This window comes from Gymnoscopelus microlampas (genome assembly GCF_963454915.1).
Source record: "Gymnoscopelus microlampas genome assembly, chromosome: 15".
NCBI lineage: Eukaryota > Metazoa > Chordata > Actinopteri > Myctophiformes > Myctophidae > Gymnoscopelus > Gymnoscopelus microlampas.
The window spans coordinates 15,982,563-16,001,887 of NC_139952.1; the positions used below are offsets into that span (position 1 = coordinate 15,982,563).

General features: G+C 41.9%; 2 protein-coding genes across 9 annotated transcripts in view; one reads left to right on the forward strand and one right to left on the reverse strand.

Moving 5' to 3' along the window:
- anxa14 (annexin A14) overlaps positions 1-17,675 on the forward strand; it is a 76,496-nt gene extending 58,821 nt beyond the window's left edge. Inside the window, exon 13 of the mRNA XM_084079623.1 lies at positions 17,571-17,675. Coding sequence (XP_083935749.1) covers positions 17,571-17,630 — 60 coding nt within the window. The 3' untranslated portion in view covers positions 17,631-17,675. The remainder of the gene's footprint in view (positions 1-17,570) is intronic.
- The window catches only part of LOC311061101 (uncharacterized protein), a 65,694-nt gene that overhangs the window by 45,631 nt on the left and 738 nt on the right, over positions 1-19,325 (reverse strand). The window contains exons 1-2 of one of the 8 annotated variants that reach the window (XR_014602360.1): positions 14,343-14,535; positions 13,224-13,656 (exon numbers count right to left, since the gene is read on the reverse strand). Coding sequence is in view for 2 of the 8 variants with exons in the window: in XM_084079627.1 (XP_083935753.1) it covers positions 18,432-18,746 (315 nt within the window). In the remaining 6 variants the exon portion in view is untranslated. Of the gene's footprint in view, positions 1-13,104; positions 13,657-14,342; positions 14,536-18,164; positions 18,747-19,325 lie in introns of those variants that run through there. The other 7 variants (XR_014602361.1, XR_014602362.1, XR_014602364.1 and 4 more) reach the window with 7 other exon arrangements.

Sequence of the window (19,325 nt, forward strand, 5' to 3'; positions counted from 1 at the left end):
CTCCCGTATCATAGGCAGGTGCCATTACTCAGTGAGCCACTAAGCTTTTGTTCAACCCATTAAGACCGAAGACATCTTTTTCATTTTTACAGTTCTTTAGGCTATTTAAAAATAGAAGATTTGAAGATTTGAATATATATATATATATATATATATATTTTTTTTTTAAAGCATTAGGATTTAGAAAACATTTTTTTAATCGGCTAGAACAGCCAAATAGAATAGATTCATCACAAAAAAGACAGAGGGTTTTTTCCATAAACATCTAAGCTAAACTAAATCATTTTAACTGCATATTTTGATATGTATTTTGTTGCAGTAATTAAGGAAGTGAAGGGACAGTGGAAGTTACAGTGGTTCTTCTTTAATCTGAAGCATGTTTTAAACACCACACTTAAAAGCACTAAAGAAACGTGTGGAAATGTGTGGAGGTGCCATAGACGCCTTAACAGACGACGTCACACTGGTATGAAACAGTATGCGCGCGCAGGTCGGCAGCAAAAGAACCCCACCTCTCATAAGATGCAATGTAAAAGTGGTCACAGTCTCACGTGTAAAAATGCATCCCATCAAACTTTCAGATGCTGTTTTTCTCCCAGTGTGGAGGAAGAATGCTTAGGATTTTTACTGTGATCTCTCGCTCTTGAAATATATAATCCTTGGTTTCTGTTGTGTGTAAACAATAATAACTATTCAAAGCAGTTGTCCTCAAAACTCCAACTCCAGTGGCTGTCATAAGAACGGAGGGAGCGCTCTATGATCATGGCACCAGAACCTGCTTGGCTCGCGCAGCTGCAGCCCGTCAAGACTAATTTATGCTCCGTCCCGCGAAGGTGTCGCGCGCAGAGAACGGCCGAGAATAGCAGATCTCCAAGCTCACAGCGGTCGCATCCGCGACGCGATTGTGAGCTTGTATGTCAGCTGTTCTCTGTGCGCAATACCGTTGCACGATGAAGTATATATGTGTCGCTAGGACGCACCCCACTAGCCTACACACAGAGGTGGTTGAATGAACTGAAACAAGCTCACCCTAAAACAGCAGGTTTGGGGATCTGTTGGGAATTGATGACATGAAACGGTCACCTGTGTGTCCAGTCTCAATGTTTGTAAACACATAATTGGTCTATAGGCAAGCGAGTTCTGACGTGGATACCTAGGCGACCTTGTAAAAAGGCCAAAGCAGGTTCAAGTCCCGCCTAGGCACTGAAGCACATACTCATCGATGTACTCTGTTACCCCCGGTGTACGGGGATGCAGTACAGTGGGGCCGGGGAGCGGTTTAGCTCCCCGGTGTTTCCACACAGTAAAACTAGGTGGTTATGGCAAAATAAATCACACCTATCTGAACTTTTATGTAACCAAGGTAACAATGACAATTAGGTGAGGTCACTTCCTGAACTGCACTCCTCCCACCTCACTGTACTCCTCCCACCTAAAGAATTTGTCTCAAACACTGTCGCCATGGTTACGGGGCTGCCCAGCTATGGGACGAACTGCCTCCCGGGTTGCCAGATCATGTGCGCATATCCCCCCATGGATGCGCTGCGCCGACCGGGTATGGTCTAGTATATATAAATCTTTCTTATGGGGGGTCCTGGCACTACATCTTTTGACATGGGTGTCCACGGCCATATATATCAGTTTGGGGATCTTTGTGATGAAGACTTGAACCTGTGACTAAAGAGACAGCCATAGCTGAATGGGTAGAGTGGCTACCTGGTAAGCAGAAAGTCACAGGTTCAAGTCTCATCCCGGTAACATGTCTGAGTGTCATTTCCTCCGAGAAGGTGTGGGGAAAGGGACTTTAGATGCAGCTGCACTGTTGCAGATGGCTTTGAACTATACAGTACATTAAAAGACTAACATATTGATGTTGTAGAAAGTAAATGTTTACACCTAGTAGCCTTAGTTAACTTAGTTACTATGTATAAAGTTAGTTTGAATCAGGCATAAATCCATTTAAATAAAGTGAATTCCAGTGGTGGAAAAAGTACTCAAATGTTTTACTTAAGTAAAAGCATCAATACTGCAATGTAGAAGTTTACTTGAGTAAAAGTGCAAAAGTATTGGTATGAAAATGTGCTTAAAGTACCAAAAGTAAAAGTATTAAAATGTTTGAAAATAGCAGATCTACAAGCTCACAACGTGTCGCGGGTCTGTGAGCTTGTAGATCTGCTATTTTCAAATATCCTAGGTATAAAATAGGGCTAAAGTGGTTAATTTATGTTTTATAAAGTAATAAATACTTTATACCTGCAAAGTAACTAAAGTTTTCAAATAATTGTAGTTTGCCTCTGAGATGTAGTAGAGTACAAGTAAAAGTATAGACAATTGGAAGTACCTCAAATTTACTTAGTTATTTTACACCACTGGTGAATTCAGAGTTTAATTTATCCCAACAGGGACAAAAGTACAGGGGGTGGCACTCCCCTCTAACCTAGTGTACTTAACATAAAATGACTGCACGTGGAAAGGACCGCATCATTGCATGTAAAAGAACGGAACATTCTGAACACAGAATAGACTTTAGGTCTGAACAAGTGTCTCAGGACATGGTGATGGAAGGTGCAGTGCATTTCTTGCAGGTGATGGGAGAGGATTGGTGAACTGAAGATTAGAAAAAATTGAAATGCATGCAGTAATGTATTCATTTTAACCTGTACCTCCCCCCTCCTATGACACATTTTAACACTACCCCCCCCCCCCATAACAATGTAACCAATCAAGTGCTAATAAACCAGGGAAATGTAAATGCAACGCAAACCATGAGCAGGGCGCCACAGGGAATCGAACCCTGTCCTAGTAAAACCAGGAGAACCAGACCAGCGCCTTTTTTTGTTTTTTTTGCGTTTGTTTTTTTATGACGCGAACGGCGCATTTTATGACGCGAATGGCGCAACGCAAGTGACCTCCCTAACCCTAACCAGCAGCAGCAAAGAATTTAAAAAAGTTCCTACCTTCCAGCCATCTTCACTGCACACGCTGCAGCAACAGCATCATAGTTCCTACCTTTCTGCCATCTTCACTGCACACGCTGCAGCAACAGCATCATAGTTCCTCCCTTTCTGCCATCTTCACTGCACACGCTGCAGCAACAGCCATAGATATAGAAACCTAGATCGTCACAGCTGATCATCCGTTTCCATCTGCATCTTCCTCTGTCACTCCAGCCACCTTTGTCCTCAAGATGTCTTCTTCTGGTCAACTTCAGATTCTGGAAAGAAAGACAAAACAGTTCAGTTGTGTAGGCCATTGGTTCTCAAAGTGGGGTCCCAGGATTATACTTTGGCTATTCAAAAATAGCAGATATACAAGCTCATAGCGCGGCACCGAGTACAAGTTATGAGCTTGTAGATCTGCCCTTTTTGAAAAAGTGTGTGTGTGTATGTATATATGTATATATATATATATATATATATATATATATATATATATATATATATATATATATATATATATATATATATATATATATATATACACACACACGTTTTTTTTTAAAGCAAACATGACATAATAACTCAAATCTTTGCTTCTGGGGGTCCCTGGAACCAAATATGTGAGATGGGGCCAAATACATATCATTTTGGGGGTCCTTGACATGAAAGTTTGAGAACCACAGGTGTAGGCCTACAAGGTCACATTTTAGAAGCCTTCACTACCGTGCTTATCGTCTGTTCTGGTTTTAGAAATACACATAAACTAAAGGCAGGTAGCGGTTCTCAAACATTTACATGTCAAGGACCCCCCCAAATTCATTTGTATTTGGCCACCGACCCCATCTGAAAACATGTACCAGTGACCCACATACAAGATTTGTGTTAATAATATTGTTTGTAATACAACACACATCTTGTAGCCTTACAGGGTCCCTGTCATAGGTAGTTAGTAGTTGTAGTTTAGTTGTAGGCTATAGTTTAGGCTATAAACCCAATTCTTAAACAATAATGTTAAATATTCAGGCTAAAAAGATGTAATTTTCATATCATTAAAACAGTTTGTATTTACCTGCAGCAGAGCTAGGGGACAGGTTCCATTCTGAAGGGATCCACCCTGGCATCTCTCACCTGCCTTCTATTTATATCTAACTAGAGTTTCGGGGGGCTACGCCCCCCTCAACCCCAGCCGCGCACGGGGCTTTGCTTTGTTGGTCCCTCCGTGTCCCTGTGTCTGTATCCGTGTAGCTGCAGCACAGAGTGGGCAGTATAGATGGGGATTATGGCTGTTAGAGGCATGTACGCGCACGGGGCCCGCGTGGGCGTGTGTATATGGGGGTAGACAAATTGTCTAAGTAACATTTGCGAAAAGGGAAAAAAAAAAAAAATTGTAAGAAAGTGTAATGTAAAAGTTACAAAATGATGAAAAATAAGTAGAAGAAATTATATTTTGTATGTTTCGCGGACCACCAGGGGGTCCGCGGACCCCCTGGTGGTCCGCGCGGAAATCGTGGGATGAAAATTTCCAAAAGGAAAAAAAAAAAAAAAAAAAAAAAATATGAAGATGGTTGCTTGTTTTTCTGAAAGCTGGCGAATGGCAGCCCTTTCTGCAAGATGGCGGCCGCCTGGTGTTGTTGTGAGTACGTGTATTTGGGGGGGGGGGGGCTACATAGTTCTCCAGAAGACACACACAAACATACACCATCTACAATGGACGAACTGAGCAGCAATATAGACATTCACCACACGAACGTGCATTGTTGACAAAGTGATTGCACAGCCGCTGCAGGCATGACAACCAGGTTAGCGTTAGCGACATGGCAGCTATCACAGCGCCCTGTCCGTCGTGCTGCAACTGCCTGTGATGGCTACAGCAGTAACAGCAAGCTGTCTGCGATGCCATTGTCTGGAGACTGCTCTTAGCGTGACACGACCAATGAGAGTGAGCGCTGTAGTTGTTGCTAAGATACGGTGGCGTCTCTGCCCCATAGCTTGTAGATCTCTCACACATGATTGGCGTAGGCTGCGTTGCCAGGTCTGACTTTGTGTGTAAGCAATGGTCGGCTTATTTTTGCGCGCCTTTGGGCTCGTTTGCATTGTGCGCACGGCAGCGCTTGTTTAGCGTACGTCAGCGCGACGTGGCAACGTGAAAGGTGATTGGCTGTTGAAAAGAAACACCCGACGTTACACCAGAAATGGTGCCTGGAGAAAATGGTGACCGAAAAAAAAGTTTGGAAAAAGAGGAAAAAAACCCCGCAGCGGCTGCCTGGTGTTGTGGTGATGAGGTCGTGCGCACGGTAAACGGTACGAAGCTGCCTCCCCTTCCGTTTTGTCCGACATTTGGTGAGTAGAATTAATTATGTTGCGCGGTGGAAAAGGTGTAGTGAACAGTGAGATGTCCCCTACGCGAGGCGTAAATTCAGTGCGGCCGCCGTGGCGAGTCAGTAGGCGACATGTGGTCTGGCGGTGCGTTGTTTATCCGATAACAGAGCTGTGGGGTGTCACCACCGAGGGTGCGGAAGTTGCTCGCCATTTATATAGTTAGATAACCACTGCTCACATCCAGTCTGGAGTGAATGTCTCAGTTTGCTTTCAATCAACACTAATGATGATGACACACACACTGTGTGCGTGCGTGCGTGCGTGCGTGCGTGCGTGCGTGCGTGTGTGTGTGTGTGTGTGTGTGTGTGTAAAACCTACATGGAGCCACAACAGCACCTATTTGCTAGCCTGGGTGCCAGCCTGCTTCGCTGCGTTCGGCGGACTTTTTTTCTCTCTCCGCTTCTTAGTCTGGAATGCCTCCTATCTCCAGGAGGCGGGACACAGCAGCCAAGGTTCCAAACCTACCGTGGCTTCTGATTGGTCTGTGGTGCGGGGCGGGACAAAAAAAACGGTGTGATCGTTTTGATTCGTCATTCGTTTGAACAACATCCAATCAGCAACGACGTTGCCGAACGTAACATATGTAGTTCCTGTGTACTTCCTGTGTAGTTCTGAAAGACGAGTCAATCGGGTGCATTCCATACTTTCCTCCGAGGTGGAAAGACTGGTGATGCGAGGTTAATTCCAGACTGAGAAGCGCAGAGAGAAAAAAAAATCCGCCGAACGTAGCGAAGCAGGCTGGCACCCAGGCTACCTATTTGCAGTGGTGGAAAGTAACTAAGTATATTCTACTCCATTACACCTAAGAGGCAAATATTGTACTTTTACTCCACTACAATTATTTGACAACATTAGTTACTTTGTAGATTTTGATGACTATTACAAAACATGCATTACCCACTTTAGCCCTACATATATTTTGCATCCTTATTGTGAGCTTGTAGATCTGCTATTTTCAAAGGATTTGTATACATTTGAAAACTTGTGAAATGGGAAACTCTGCACAATGAGTACTTTCTACTTCTGATACTTTACGTACATTTTGATACCAATACTTTTACTCAAGTACATTTTAATTCCGGACATTGTTACTTGTAACAGAGTATTTTTACATTACAGTATTGATACTTTTACTTAAGTAAAAGGTTTGAGTACTCTTTCCATCACTGCCTAGTGCCTACTTGTCATTGTTGCCTTGGTTACATAAAGGTTCAGGTGGGTGTTATTTTTGTTGCCATAAGCCCCCAACGTTACTGTGTGGAAACAACGGGGAGCAACACCGCTCCACCACCCCCACTGTACAGAGTACATATTGGCTTCTGTGTCTCCCTATAGGCAGGACAACCCTGGGCGCCTTGGTTGCAGAGACGGGAATTGAACCATGTGGCCCTGGTCGCCGTGTGGCTTTCTGTGCCAAAGACCACAGAGGCGTCCACCAACTATCCGCTGCCTTACGGCACCTCCTCCACATATTTAACCATGTTTCTTTTAGTGTTTTTACCCATTAAGACCTGAAGCCGATTCTAAAAATGTCTTCTAAATCCTAACAGTTTTTTGAAAAAAATCAAAGATTTAAAAAAAAATAGCAGATCTACAAGCTCATAGCGCGGCACTCGGTGCCGCGCTATGAGCTTGTATATCTGCTATTTTTGAATAGCCAAAGAAATCTAAAGTGACACAGATGCGTTCCAGGTCTTTTAAGTGTGGTTTCCCATTCTTCAAGGCCTCCGTGTAACAGGCTCTAGTAATGTGAATGTGAATGTGAATAAACAAGCTTAGTTATAGAAAAGCTCAGCGCTCAGCGCTCAGCAGTCAGCAGACAGGGCAGCAGCACCCACATCAAACAGTGAGGTGGGAGGAGTGCAGTTCAGGAAGTGACCTCACCTAATTGTCATTGTTACCTTGGTTACATAAAAGTTCAGATAGGTGTGATTTATTTTGCCATAACCACCTAGTTTTACTGTGTGGAAACACCGGGGAGCTAAACCGCTCCCCGGCCCCACTGTACTGCATCCCCGTACACCGGGGGTAACAGAGTACATCGATGAGTATGTGCTTCAGTGCCTAGGCGGGACTTGAACCTGCTTTGGCCTTTTACAAGGTCGCCTAGGTATCCACGTCAGAACTCGCTTGCCTATGGCACCTCCACACATTTCCACATGTTTCTTTAGTGCTTTTAAGTGTGGTGTTTAAAACATGCTTCAGATTAAAGAAGAACCACTGTAACTTCCACTGTCCCTTCACTTCCTTAATTACTGCAACAAAATACATATCAAAATATGCAGTTAAAATGATTTAGTTTAGCTTAGATGTTTCAATGTTTATGGAAAACAATCCTCTGTCTTTTTTTGTGATGAATCTATTCTATTTGGCTGTTCTAGCAGTCACCACAATAGCTCACTGTGAAAAGACTCTTGCATGTGCAAAAAGGTCCTGGGTTCAAGTCCTACAAATAACAGTTTAACATTTTGAAGAATCTGGACATTTTAAACAAATCCTTATTATGGTCACCCCAGCACAATCTTTTCAGATGGAGTTCTGCGGCCAATACGTATACATTTTAGTAATAGTTTTCACTTTTGATGCCAGCTCACTACACAGGACTAGTATTATAGTATCCCTACTGGTGTAAGGAACAATTTACAAATGCAATACACTGAAATGGATTCAAAGTGACGGTCAAAAGCTCAGTGGCTCACTGAGTAATGGCACCTGCCTATCATATGGGAGGTTGCAAGTTCAAGTCCAGGTTCTGACAATGCATTAAGGTGTACTCACAAATTTGGAACACCCTTTTTTCCCTCTTTGACATGGGCGTCCACGGCCATATACATATCAATTTGGGGGTCCTTGACATGAAAGTCTTTGTGAACCACGCTTGTGACCGACGCTATGGCTGTTTCTTCTCTGAAGAGACAGCCATAGCTGAATGGGTAGAGCGGCTGTCTGGAGAGCAGAAGGTCACAGGTTCAAGACCCCACCTCAGTATGTATGGGTGTCCCTTCACTTCCTCTGAGAGTAAGTGCGATGTGGGGAAAGGGACATTAGCTGCAGGTGGCTGAGAACTATACAGTACATGTAAGCATTTTGATGTTGTAGAAAGTAAATGTTTAATAACTCTTGTTACACCATAGCCTGAGTTAACCTAGTCCAGGCATAACTCCATCTTAAAGGAGAATTCCGGTCATTTTAGCTTGTATGTTTGATGTGTCGCTAATCACTCACCAACATACAAAGGAACGTTGAATAATTCCAGATCTGCCCCTGTCGTCCATTCTGCAGACCCCTTGCAGCGTCATAATGGGAGAGTGTGTATGACTGAAAATCGCCTATTTCAACAAATGCAAAGTCTGTTTTTTTTCTCCTAGTACTCATTGTGGAGTCTCATGATACTCAAACACGCGCTGAATGTCGCGCTGAATGTACCGTTTGTGCAGAAAGTCATGACGCTGGTTGCTTGTTTCTCTTCCAGAACCTGGCGTCTCGGAGAGAAACAAGCAACCAGCGTCATCTCGTTCTGCATTAGCGTTAGCTTGTGACGGACATTCAGCGACTGTTTGAGTATCACGAGACTCCACAATGAGTACTAGGAGAAAAAAAACAGACTTTGCATTTGTTAAAATAGGCGATTTTAAGTCATACACACTCTCCCATTATGCCGCTGCAAGGGGTCTGCAGAATGGACGACAGGGGCAGATCTGGAATTATTCAACGTTCCTTGGTATGTTGGTGAGTGATTAGCGACACATCAAACATACAAGCTAAAATGACCGGAATTCTCCTTTAACCATTTATTTTGTGGGACCAGGAGAATCCTAACTTCTCAAAATCTATTACAATATACTTGTGGGCACATTACCTTACCTATAGGGCATAGCAGTGGCGGCCATTTTCTGGTTCCATCGTTTCAGACCCTATTATCTTTTCCCATAGAGATTTCCAAAAATATTTATATCAATTATATTAAGCCTAGAATCAAGCCACCCAGGATCCTGGTGATTCATGACCATAAAACATTTGATTCTGTGAAAAAACAAAATGTGAAAACCACAAAACAAAGGGTATTCATTAAATATAGTATATCATATAGTTAAATATTCAAATTATTTTTTTCATAGAATCAAAGGTTTTATGGTCATGATTCGAATATTTGCCTGATGAAGACCTAGAAGGTCGAAACGTTTCTTGGAGCTTGAGAACAGTGTGCGGACTTCCTTCATCTTTTCCTTCATTCTTCCCTTGATGTCCGCACCTAGCCTAAATACAGGCGTGGGATGTGCACACAATCTTCTCTTTGAAATGGTCATGATTCACCAGGATCCTGGCTGACTTGATTCTAGGCTTAAATTAATTGATATAAATATTTTTGGAAATGTCTATGCGAAAAATGAATGTGGTCTGGAACGATAGAACCAGAAAATGACCGCCACTGCTACAGTATGCCCTATACCAATTAATTACCTGGAGATGTTTCATTTTACCAACTGAAGAAATTAGTTCATTCAGGTTCAAAAGGTTCTACGCACCAAACCTCTTTGCCAAAAATAGCAGATCTACATCCTACTGGTACCTGCTGGTATATGCTATATATGTAGTAGATGTTTGTTCCCTTTATTTTACTCTTCTTGACATGTTTTACTGTCCGCCAAATCTTTGTGTGATATGATTTTTTTTTTACGGTAACCACTTGAACCCTAGCATAGCAGGAGAACTTTAGCCAAAAATAGCCAATCTACAAGCTCACAACGCCTCGCAGTGCAGAGCTTGTAGATCGGCTATTTTTGGCAAAGAAGTATAGAGGTGTAGAGGGAAAAAAAGAAGAAAAAAAAGCTAGGGGGGCCTTGGCCTAAAAACGTTGAAGGCCCCTGGTGTAGACAGTAATTTGAGCTTGATTGCTGAAAGTAGGCCTACATTTAAAAAAAAGGTTGTGTAGACATTTATATTTTTTTCCACCCGTTAGTTATACATTTGTTTTACAAAGTTTAACCTACTATATTTCATTTTGAAATGGAATTGTTCTGCTTTCAAATTTATCAGGGCCAATTGCATTGTTTGTTTCACCTCTCATATCATATTTCCTGTAGCCTAATAACCAATAATGAAAGTCAATAATTAAAGTAGCTATTCTTCTTAATAATAAACAAAATGTGTAAAGTGATATACGGTAGTTAAAGCAGTTTGTGACAGCTGTGTAAGTGAACACACACATGCGCGTCCATGCGGAACCAGACAGACAAGGATTACCTGCCAAAGTAGTCAAAAATAAAGAGTTCAAATGTGTTTTTATTGATGATGAATATAAGTTTATTGAATGACTTGTAGATTTTGATTAAACACAGAAGAGAGAAACATTCCCTATCCCTCCCAAAAATGTGATGTGATGATCTAAAAATGTATGATTTTCAATAAGTATTTGATGGGCAGTAGAAGAGAACTGGAGGTCTGCTGCACAGCTGACACCTCATGCAGTAGTGCACTTCATGATGACTCCACCTTGGGACACACCATAAATAGTACCAAGATCATATGAGACTTGTCTCATGGTCAAGCACACAGGAATCTGCTGCCAACCGCTGCTGCCAACCAAAGTTCTTTGGTAATGCCAACTCTGTTAGGACACAATATTGATGTATACATGTTAGTCACATACCATGGTATTGGGTACATGGAGGTAACACTTCCTATGAAGCCCCCACACACACACACACACACACACACACACACACACACACACACACACACACACACACACACACACACACACACACACACACACACACACACACACACACACACACACACACACACACACACACACACACACACACACGTGGTTTGTTCATACAGGATATTGGACAACAATAAGGTCAATCAAGACATCTTTATTGTTATTTCTGTAATGGTCAGGGTCACTGTTCTGGAAATTGAGACATTTAGATTGTGTCAAAGAAGGTCATGTCTCACCTAGAAACAGGATCTGACATGAATTTTGACCTGATGGTCAAGATTCAAGATGCAAGTAGGCAGGCTCTATTCATAGCTCAATGGTAAAATTGTCGGCTCTTGTGCAGGAAACCGGGTTCAAATCCAGGGTAGATGAGGACAGCTACACAGTGCAGCTTTAAGCATTGAAGAGCTATTTCAGTATAAGAACAGGACTATTTATGTAACATTGTAACTGGCTTGATTTTTAGTGGGAGGGGCCTATTTAAAAAGAAAATCCTTATGAACATCCAATCAACCCTACATTTGAATCCCATGTTGACTATTGTTAACCAGAGGATTCCTCAGGTCCTTAGGTCTGCATCTCACAACTTGCATCGGGGCAACCACACTTGCAATTTTATGAAATTGCACCTTTCTAGTTATTAGTCACTCTGCCACTCTCAAACTGTGTGTGTGTGTGTGTGTGTGTGTGAGTGTGTGTGCAAACAGGGTTTAGGTACTGATGAGGAGACCCTCTTGGAGATCCTCTGTACAAGATCCGGACAGCAACTCAAAGACACCTCTGCTGCCTACACAGAAAGTAATTCACAACATGCTTTTATTTACCTAATCATAGTCATTTTATTTAGGCTACTCATGTCACAGTATTTTATTGTCTCCGCCAGGCCGAAAGGCATGGCGAGAGAGTATGTGTTACCCTCCGTCCGTCCGTCCGTCCGTCCGTCCGTGTGTGTGTGTGTGTGTGTGTCCTTCTGTCTGCGACCAGCTAATCTCCGCCACCGTTGGCCCCGGTCGCTGTGAAACTGCACACGCACACTCCCTGGATGCCACAGCAGAACCTCTGCCCATTTTTCAGATCAGGCTGTCATAGCTCCACCATGAGGCCGACTTTTGCAAAACACATTTTTGGATATGACTCCTACAGATTTTATCCAAAATACACGCAAATCGGTACACAGTATCTCTATAGTCATGTGATCATCACGGATCTGTCCGATTTACCAGATTCCATCCTGATTGGCTAAGATTGTCCCCCAAGGTTTGCAGGATTGGATCATTTTGAACACAACGCCTCAAATCATGAACGAAGCATGTGATTTTGGTGAAATTTTTCACGTAGATTCCCACTTGCTCCAGGAAGAAATGCCACCCTTTTCACATTGGCCTGTTATAGCGCCACCACCAGATCTAACAAGCAAAAAACACATTTTTGGAACAAAATGCATCAAAGTGTTTGATTGCCGTGAAAGGCCTAAGAATAAATGGCACTCTTTTCTCATTGGCCTATTATAGCGCCACCAGGAGGCACAATAACGTACCTGACCTGGCGGAGACCTGTGCTCCGAGGAGCACTTTTTCTAGTTGGTCTTATTTTACCAGCCTTTCCCAAAGTCTTGCTTCATCTTCCAATGCTCACAAGCCTTTATATTTGTATCCAATGGCCAACTTGAAGAGCTACTGAACTACTCAGCTACTGTATATATTGTACCGCTCAATTCATTGATTTACTGTAGTCTCTGTGAAATTCTAAAGCTCTGTCTAAATGTATGAAAAATGCATGAATTTTGTAATCTGTGGACCCCCTTGAAAACGAGATGGTACATCTCAAGGGGTTATTCCCAATAAAAGGATTTCAAAAATACACCACTGTGATTTAGAAATAATTACAATTTATTTTCTTTCAGTATTTAAATAGTAAAAAGAAATAAAGGTGTCCACTGTATGTCAGTCACACACGTTTCATAATGTTTAAGAACATGCACTGCAGTGGTGTTATAATGTAATGAGTGGTGGGTTTCTGTTCCAAAGGAATAGGTCATGACAACACTTTTTATTTTATCTTTATTGTGGCAGTATATATTTTTTATTTCTTAAATGTCAAAGATGATTGATGGTTTTAATAGGGTCCGTCATAGTCGCTCTAGTCGCTTTCTATTTACGGTGCGCAACTAAGTATACATCAACCTTTATGGTTTAGACTGGCTTCATGGTTCTGCAATTATAACATGTTTAAAGCACTGTGTGTTTCATGGTTTGGTTTTCTGAGGAGCTACCAGCTCCTTCAGTATGTCAACTCAACACAACTGCACAGCCACACATGTCTCTATCTAGTTACTCAGTGTGTCACAACATACAGCAGTAACGGCGCCACAAAGCTCAACAGAGTCGCTTTAATTAAAGGGCTGCCACTGTGTGTCGTATTAGTGGCCACAGTTGTTGTGTTGACGGCGGTGGTGGGCGCTGCGGTGGTGGGCGCTGCGGTGGTGGGTGCTGCGGTCGTGGGTGCGGCAGTCGTGGGTGCGGCAGTGGTGGTTGCGGCAGTGGTGGGTGCTGCGGTCGTGGGTGCGGCGGTCGTGGGTGCTGCGGTCGTGGGTGCGGTGGTTGTTACCTCCTAGAGAGGAAGATATATTAGTAAGAGTTTTGTAAAGTTATAGTGGTATTAGGGACACCTGATTGAAAGTGGCTTTGTCACGCTATTAGTAGGACTATGTGTGCCATGCAATAAATGCCTCTGTTAGGGTCAAGGGCTATTATCAGAGAGAGAGGGCCGTTATGGTAGTCCAAATAAAAGGATGACAGGACAGACCTACAAAACACATCACTATAATATATATTTATATATTATAGTTTTTTATTATAGTTTTTACACATCTTATGTGGCAGATTATAGGGTAAGATACAGTAAATGACTTGTAGAAGTCCAAACAAGGCTGGTCAATTACAGTTGAGATTGAGCTCTGGCACAACTTCACTTACTTACAATTAGCATGGAAATGGTATTAATACAGGAATAAGACCAAAGCAAAACTTCGTTGTAGATCTGCTGTTTTTGCTATTTTTACAAATTAAAATATTTTTTTTAATTTTTTTGAAAATGTTCGCCTACATGACCAAAATAAGGACACCTGGTTGAAAGTGGCCTTATGTCATCATGACTGATGACCATTATAACCCCAAAACACAAACCACTACAACTAATACCAAGCATTGGTGAGATAATTTGAAGAACAGTTATGTCATGAACAATATGTCAAGTGAGGTGCAGAACAAGAATACGTAATACAGTTGAATAATTACCTGCGCTGCAACTGAAGCTAGAAGAGTCAGCACACACAGTCCCAGAGCCAGAATCTTCATGGTGTCAAGAAGTGTGCAGATGGATCACTGGAAATGTTATAACAATGTTCAAACTACAGACATATGGTCAAAGTATTTCTGACGTTGTTCAAGCCTTTAATGTGTCAGTCTGTCCACACGTAGTTGAATCTCATTGTGACTGTCTGGGACATTTGTTGACATTAGCGTGTGTGATCCAGAATGTTGTCACTAAGTGTTTGCAGAGTAAACTGGTCTTACGCCTTGTCAGGTTTCAACACACCTTTATTTAAAGAGAAGGTATACATAATGGGAAGTCTTTATAAGTCTTTATAAAGAGTTATGGATAGGATGAGGACTAAAATGGTTTCGTTGGTAATATAAATGTGATTTAGCTGTCATTTTTGGTCAAATAAATGTCAATATGCAAAACTTGATGACTAGGAGCATGGCAATTGCCACAATGTTGCAGTTCTGGGAATTTCTCATTATTACAGAACATTTTAGATAATATAGGGCAATTCAGGCACCAGAGACAGTGTAGCAGTGCAAGTTACAGATGAGGAAAAATAAATACAATAGCTACAGAAAAATACAAATTCTGTACACCTGTTTCTCAAATAAAAAGAAGTTTAAAAAATAATAATAATAAAAATAGAATAGAAGGTGCACATTTACTATCTTCAAGGCCTAATCTGTTATTTATTTTAAAATATTTGTATTTAGCTTTTTAAATGTTTACATCAAAATCCATGTGTGACACATTTCAACCCCGATGTCCCCTCTCCCCAGCCCAGCTCATAAAAAACAGGAAAAGGAAAAAGAAAGAAAAAGACACACCAAAAACTAAAAGAACACAATAAAGCTGCTGCTAATATATTCAAGGCCTAAATTGTCCATTACCATAGCATGCAACCATACTCAGGCCACTGTTTGTTTGTTTGTTTATTCCTTTCCATCTCAGTGTTAATGTTTTACTGACAATTCAAGTAATTTAAATACAATAGTGGTCAACTTTTTCCTTTTCCCCCTGTAAACATTCCTGTTAGGATTAGGATCAAACTTTTAGAGGTGTAGGGGTTGGAATTAGAGTTAAACAGCAGGATTTACTCTTAGATCTGTAAGCTTGTTGTGAGCTTGTGGATCTGCTATTTTTCGGCTTTAAGCTCACGGTTAAAAATGCCAAAAAATAGCAAAAGTTGTATTCTATAGTCATATGTGTGTGTGTGTGTGTGTGTGTGTGTGTGTGTGTGTGTGTGTGTGTGTGTGTGTGTGTGTGTGTGTGTGTGTGTGTGTGTGTGCGTGCGTGCGTGCGTGCGTGCGTGCGTGCGTGCGTGCGTGCGTGCGTGCGTGCGTGCGTGCGCTAAATACTGTACGTGTGTGTGTGAAAAAAACAAAGTGGGTTAGTGTGCCACTCATGTGATGTCAGTGAATTATTAACCCATAAACAAAGTATTCAAGGTGTACCATTCATTACACTCTTTGCTTATCTGTCCATCTGTCTTTATTATCTGATATATTTTCCTCAGTCATCCTAGCCTAGCCTATCTGTCTCCTGTCTTTGTGTCCTTGCACTGCGTTTATTGGAGCATATTGACACATATAATATGTGCAGGGCTGATGAGACTGGAGCTGGAGCAGGGACAGACACTGGATCTGACCCTGGAAAAGCGATTCTCAGGAGACATTAGACAGGGTTTGAAAGTATTAGGTATGTCATTTACCATTATGTGTGGTGGTGGTGGGGGTGTTGTAATCCTAAAAGATCTTGCTTTTTAGGGTTACGTTCATGTTAACATGTTGGCATTGAGGCTTTGTCTCATTTCATTCATTCATTTCCTGTAAGCATGAACATGAACATATGATCATAAATAAATGACAGGGAATGAAATGGAGGCGATTTAACAGAAACAGAGCCCACATGTGGATGCTGGGGTGGTGGTGGGAGCGCAAAAGAACTTCATGGAACTTGACACAGGGCAGCGGCAGGGTAGCAGCATAGCAGAGCAGAGCAGCAAGATGGCAGAGCTGCAGCAAAAAGAATGAGCAGCAAGCAGGGAGGTTTACATGGACCCAATCATATGGAGTGAGCATGTGACTGATGATCTCCTGATCAGGAGTTGATGCTGCTCTGAGTTGTCTGCCTGAACTAGGTCCGCAGGCTTCACATCATATGCAGTGGTGATGGTTAGGCAATGTTACGTAATGTTGTCAATGTGAATCAGTCCAAGGTCCTCCTCATGACTATAGTAGTACCATTTTATGTGTGTGTGTGTGTGTGTGTGTGTGTGTGTGTGTGTGTGTGTGTGTGTGTGTGTGTGTGTGTGTGTGTGTGTGTGTGTGTGTGTGTGTGCAAAAATGTAAGAAACAGTAGTTCTCTCTGTTGTTATGTAAGTGTACACTACAATATACTGTACATAACACAGTACAGTCCTCAGTGTTAATGTGCAGTATACCCATTAAATGAGGGGGCTTTGACTGTGTATGCCAGTGCTGAGTTCTCATTTCTCCTGTTGTTTGTTAACTAGGGCTCACGCTTATTACTCTGATCTTGCACTTTGTAAGTAACTCTGGATAAGAGCGTCTGCTAAATGACTCACTTGTAAATTATCTGTCTGTCATTTCAGTGCAATGCATTCAAAATCCTTATCTGTACCTGGCACAAAGACTAGAGACCATGAAGGTAAGGTCCTGATCATCTCTCTAAAAATCCAATCTTGGGTGTGGATGGTTGAGCATTGTCACTGATAAATGTATTGTATTGTTTTATTCATTCAATCGTAAACAGTAACATCCCAAGTGTTCATTTATGAATGAGATCGCCTCTTACGTTTCCTCAGTTGCAGAGCACAGAAGCGACTCATGAAGATGATGGACAATATTTAGACATAATCATGTTCAGATAGCTACGATTAGTAATCCCTTCATGTCCTATTGGCTCTCTTTTCTTTTTAGCCTGCTGTAGTTCAAAGGACCACACATCACTGTTTTATTCAAGGCGTAGGGAGGCATTAGACCCAAATGATGTTCATACATGAATGAGGCTGTTCAAACACATCTAAAATAGATGCTAATGTTACATATAGCTTGAAATTAGACATGAAATCATTAATGTCACATTATGTTTTGAGTGAAGTACCATTACCCATACAAGAGAAGTTTGTTTTATTTCTTATTTTACAGTTTTTCTATCATCATTTTTTTCCACAGAAACCATTCAAAGGGGATTATCTACAGGCGCTCCTGGCTCTCTGTCGATCTGAAGACTGAAGTGCTCTGTTCAAAGTCTACAAATTACCAGCTCAAGAATATACACCACTGTCATTTAGAAATAATTACAATTTATTTCCTGTTTCAGTATTTATGTAGTAAAAAGAAATAAAGATGTCCACTCTATATCAGTCACACACGTTTCATAATGATATGTTTTGTAACATTCACTGCAGTGGTGTTAGAATGTAATGTGGGTTTCTGGTCCAAAGGAATAGGTCATGACAACGCTTTTTATTTTATTTTATTTTGGCAGCTCACAAAAACACCAAAACCAACTCACTCGCTCACTCGCTCACTCGCTCACTCACTCAAAGAGCACAGAATGGAGTGGGTGCTCCATGTAGTTAACCCTATCACTCGTGGTTTTAGCCAAAAACGTACAAAATAAATGTTAAATGAACATAATATTGATAACACAGCATCAGAATAGTACCGTGCCTGAGGCATATGCAATAGGAAGATCCGGCCTTGTCCATTGCGTATCCTAGGACACTACAATATATTTTTTTAAATGCCAAAGATGATTGATGGTTTTAATAGGGTCCGTCATACATAGTCGCTGTTGTCACACGGAAATAGCAGAACTTCGAGCTCAAGCTTGTAGATCGTCTATTCTATTTACGGTGCGCAACTAAGCATACATCAAACTTTATGGTTTATACTGGCTTCATTGTACTGCAATTATGAGATCTTCAAAGCACTGTGTGTTTCATGATTTGGTTTTCTGAGGAGCTACCAGCTCCTTCAGAATGTCAACTCAACACGCCTGCACAGCCACACATGTCTCTATCTAGCTACTCAGTGTGTCACAACATACAGCAGCAACGGCGCCACAAAGCTCAACAGAGTCGCTTTAATTGAAGGGCTTCCACCTTGCGCTGCAGTTGTTGTGGCTACAGTTGTTGTGGTCGTGGGTGCTGTGGTGGTGGGTGCTGCGGTCGTGGGTGCGGCGGTGGTGGGTGCGGCGGTCGTGGGTGCAGCGGTCGTGGGTGCTGCGGTGGTGGGTGCTGCGGTCGTGGGTGCGGCGGTCGTGGGTGCGGCGGTCGTGGGTGCGGCGGTCGCGGGATCTGCGGTCGTGGGTGCAGCGGTCACGGGTGCAACGGTTGTTACATTCTGGAAAGGAAGAGATATTAGTTAGTGTTTTGTAAAGTTATAGTGGCAGACTATTAGGAACACCTGTTATGTTTTTAGTAAAGGTCTTATTATAGGAAAAGATAAATGACTTGGGTCCAATCAATCTCATTACAGTTGAGCTTTGGCACAACTTCACTTACTTCCAATGAGCATGGAAATGGAATTAATACTTATACAGGAATAAGACCAAAGGCACACTTTACTTGCTTGTAGATGTGCTACTTTTGAATTTTAATTCTGAAAAGTAACAGTTTTGGACATATGAGGTTTCCATTCGACAGAGACGATATACAGTATAACTACATGAATAGCTATGTATCTAGAGTTACAAAAGAATGCGGCACAATTTACTGCAGTAACTATAACACTTGCTGCTGGCATTGAACGCAACAGAAAGAGGACTGTAGCCCTATTGTACACTGTCACATGTCCCCAATCGTTAGTAGATCTGTTACTCTTAGCTAATAACATTGTTTTAACCACTTAAGCCCTATATATACTGCAGCACACAATGATTAACAAAAATAACCAATCTACAAGCCCACAACGTGCTCACAG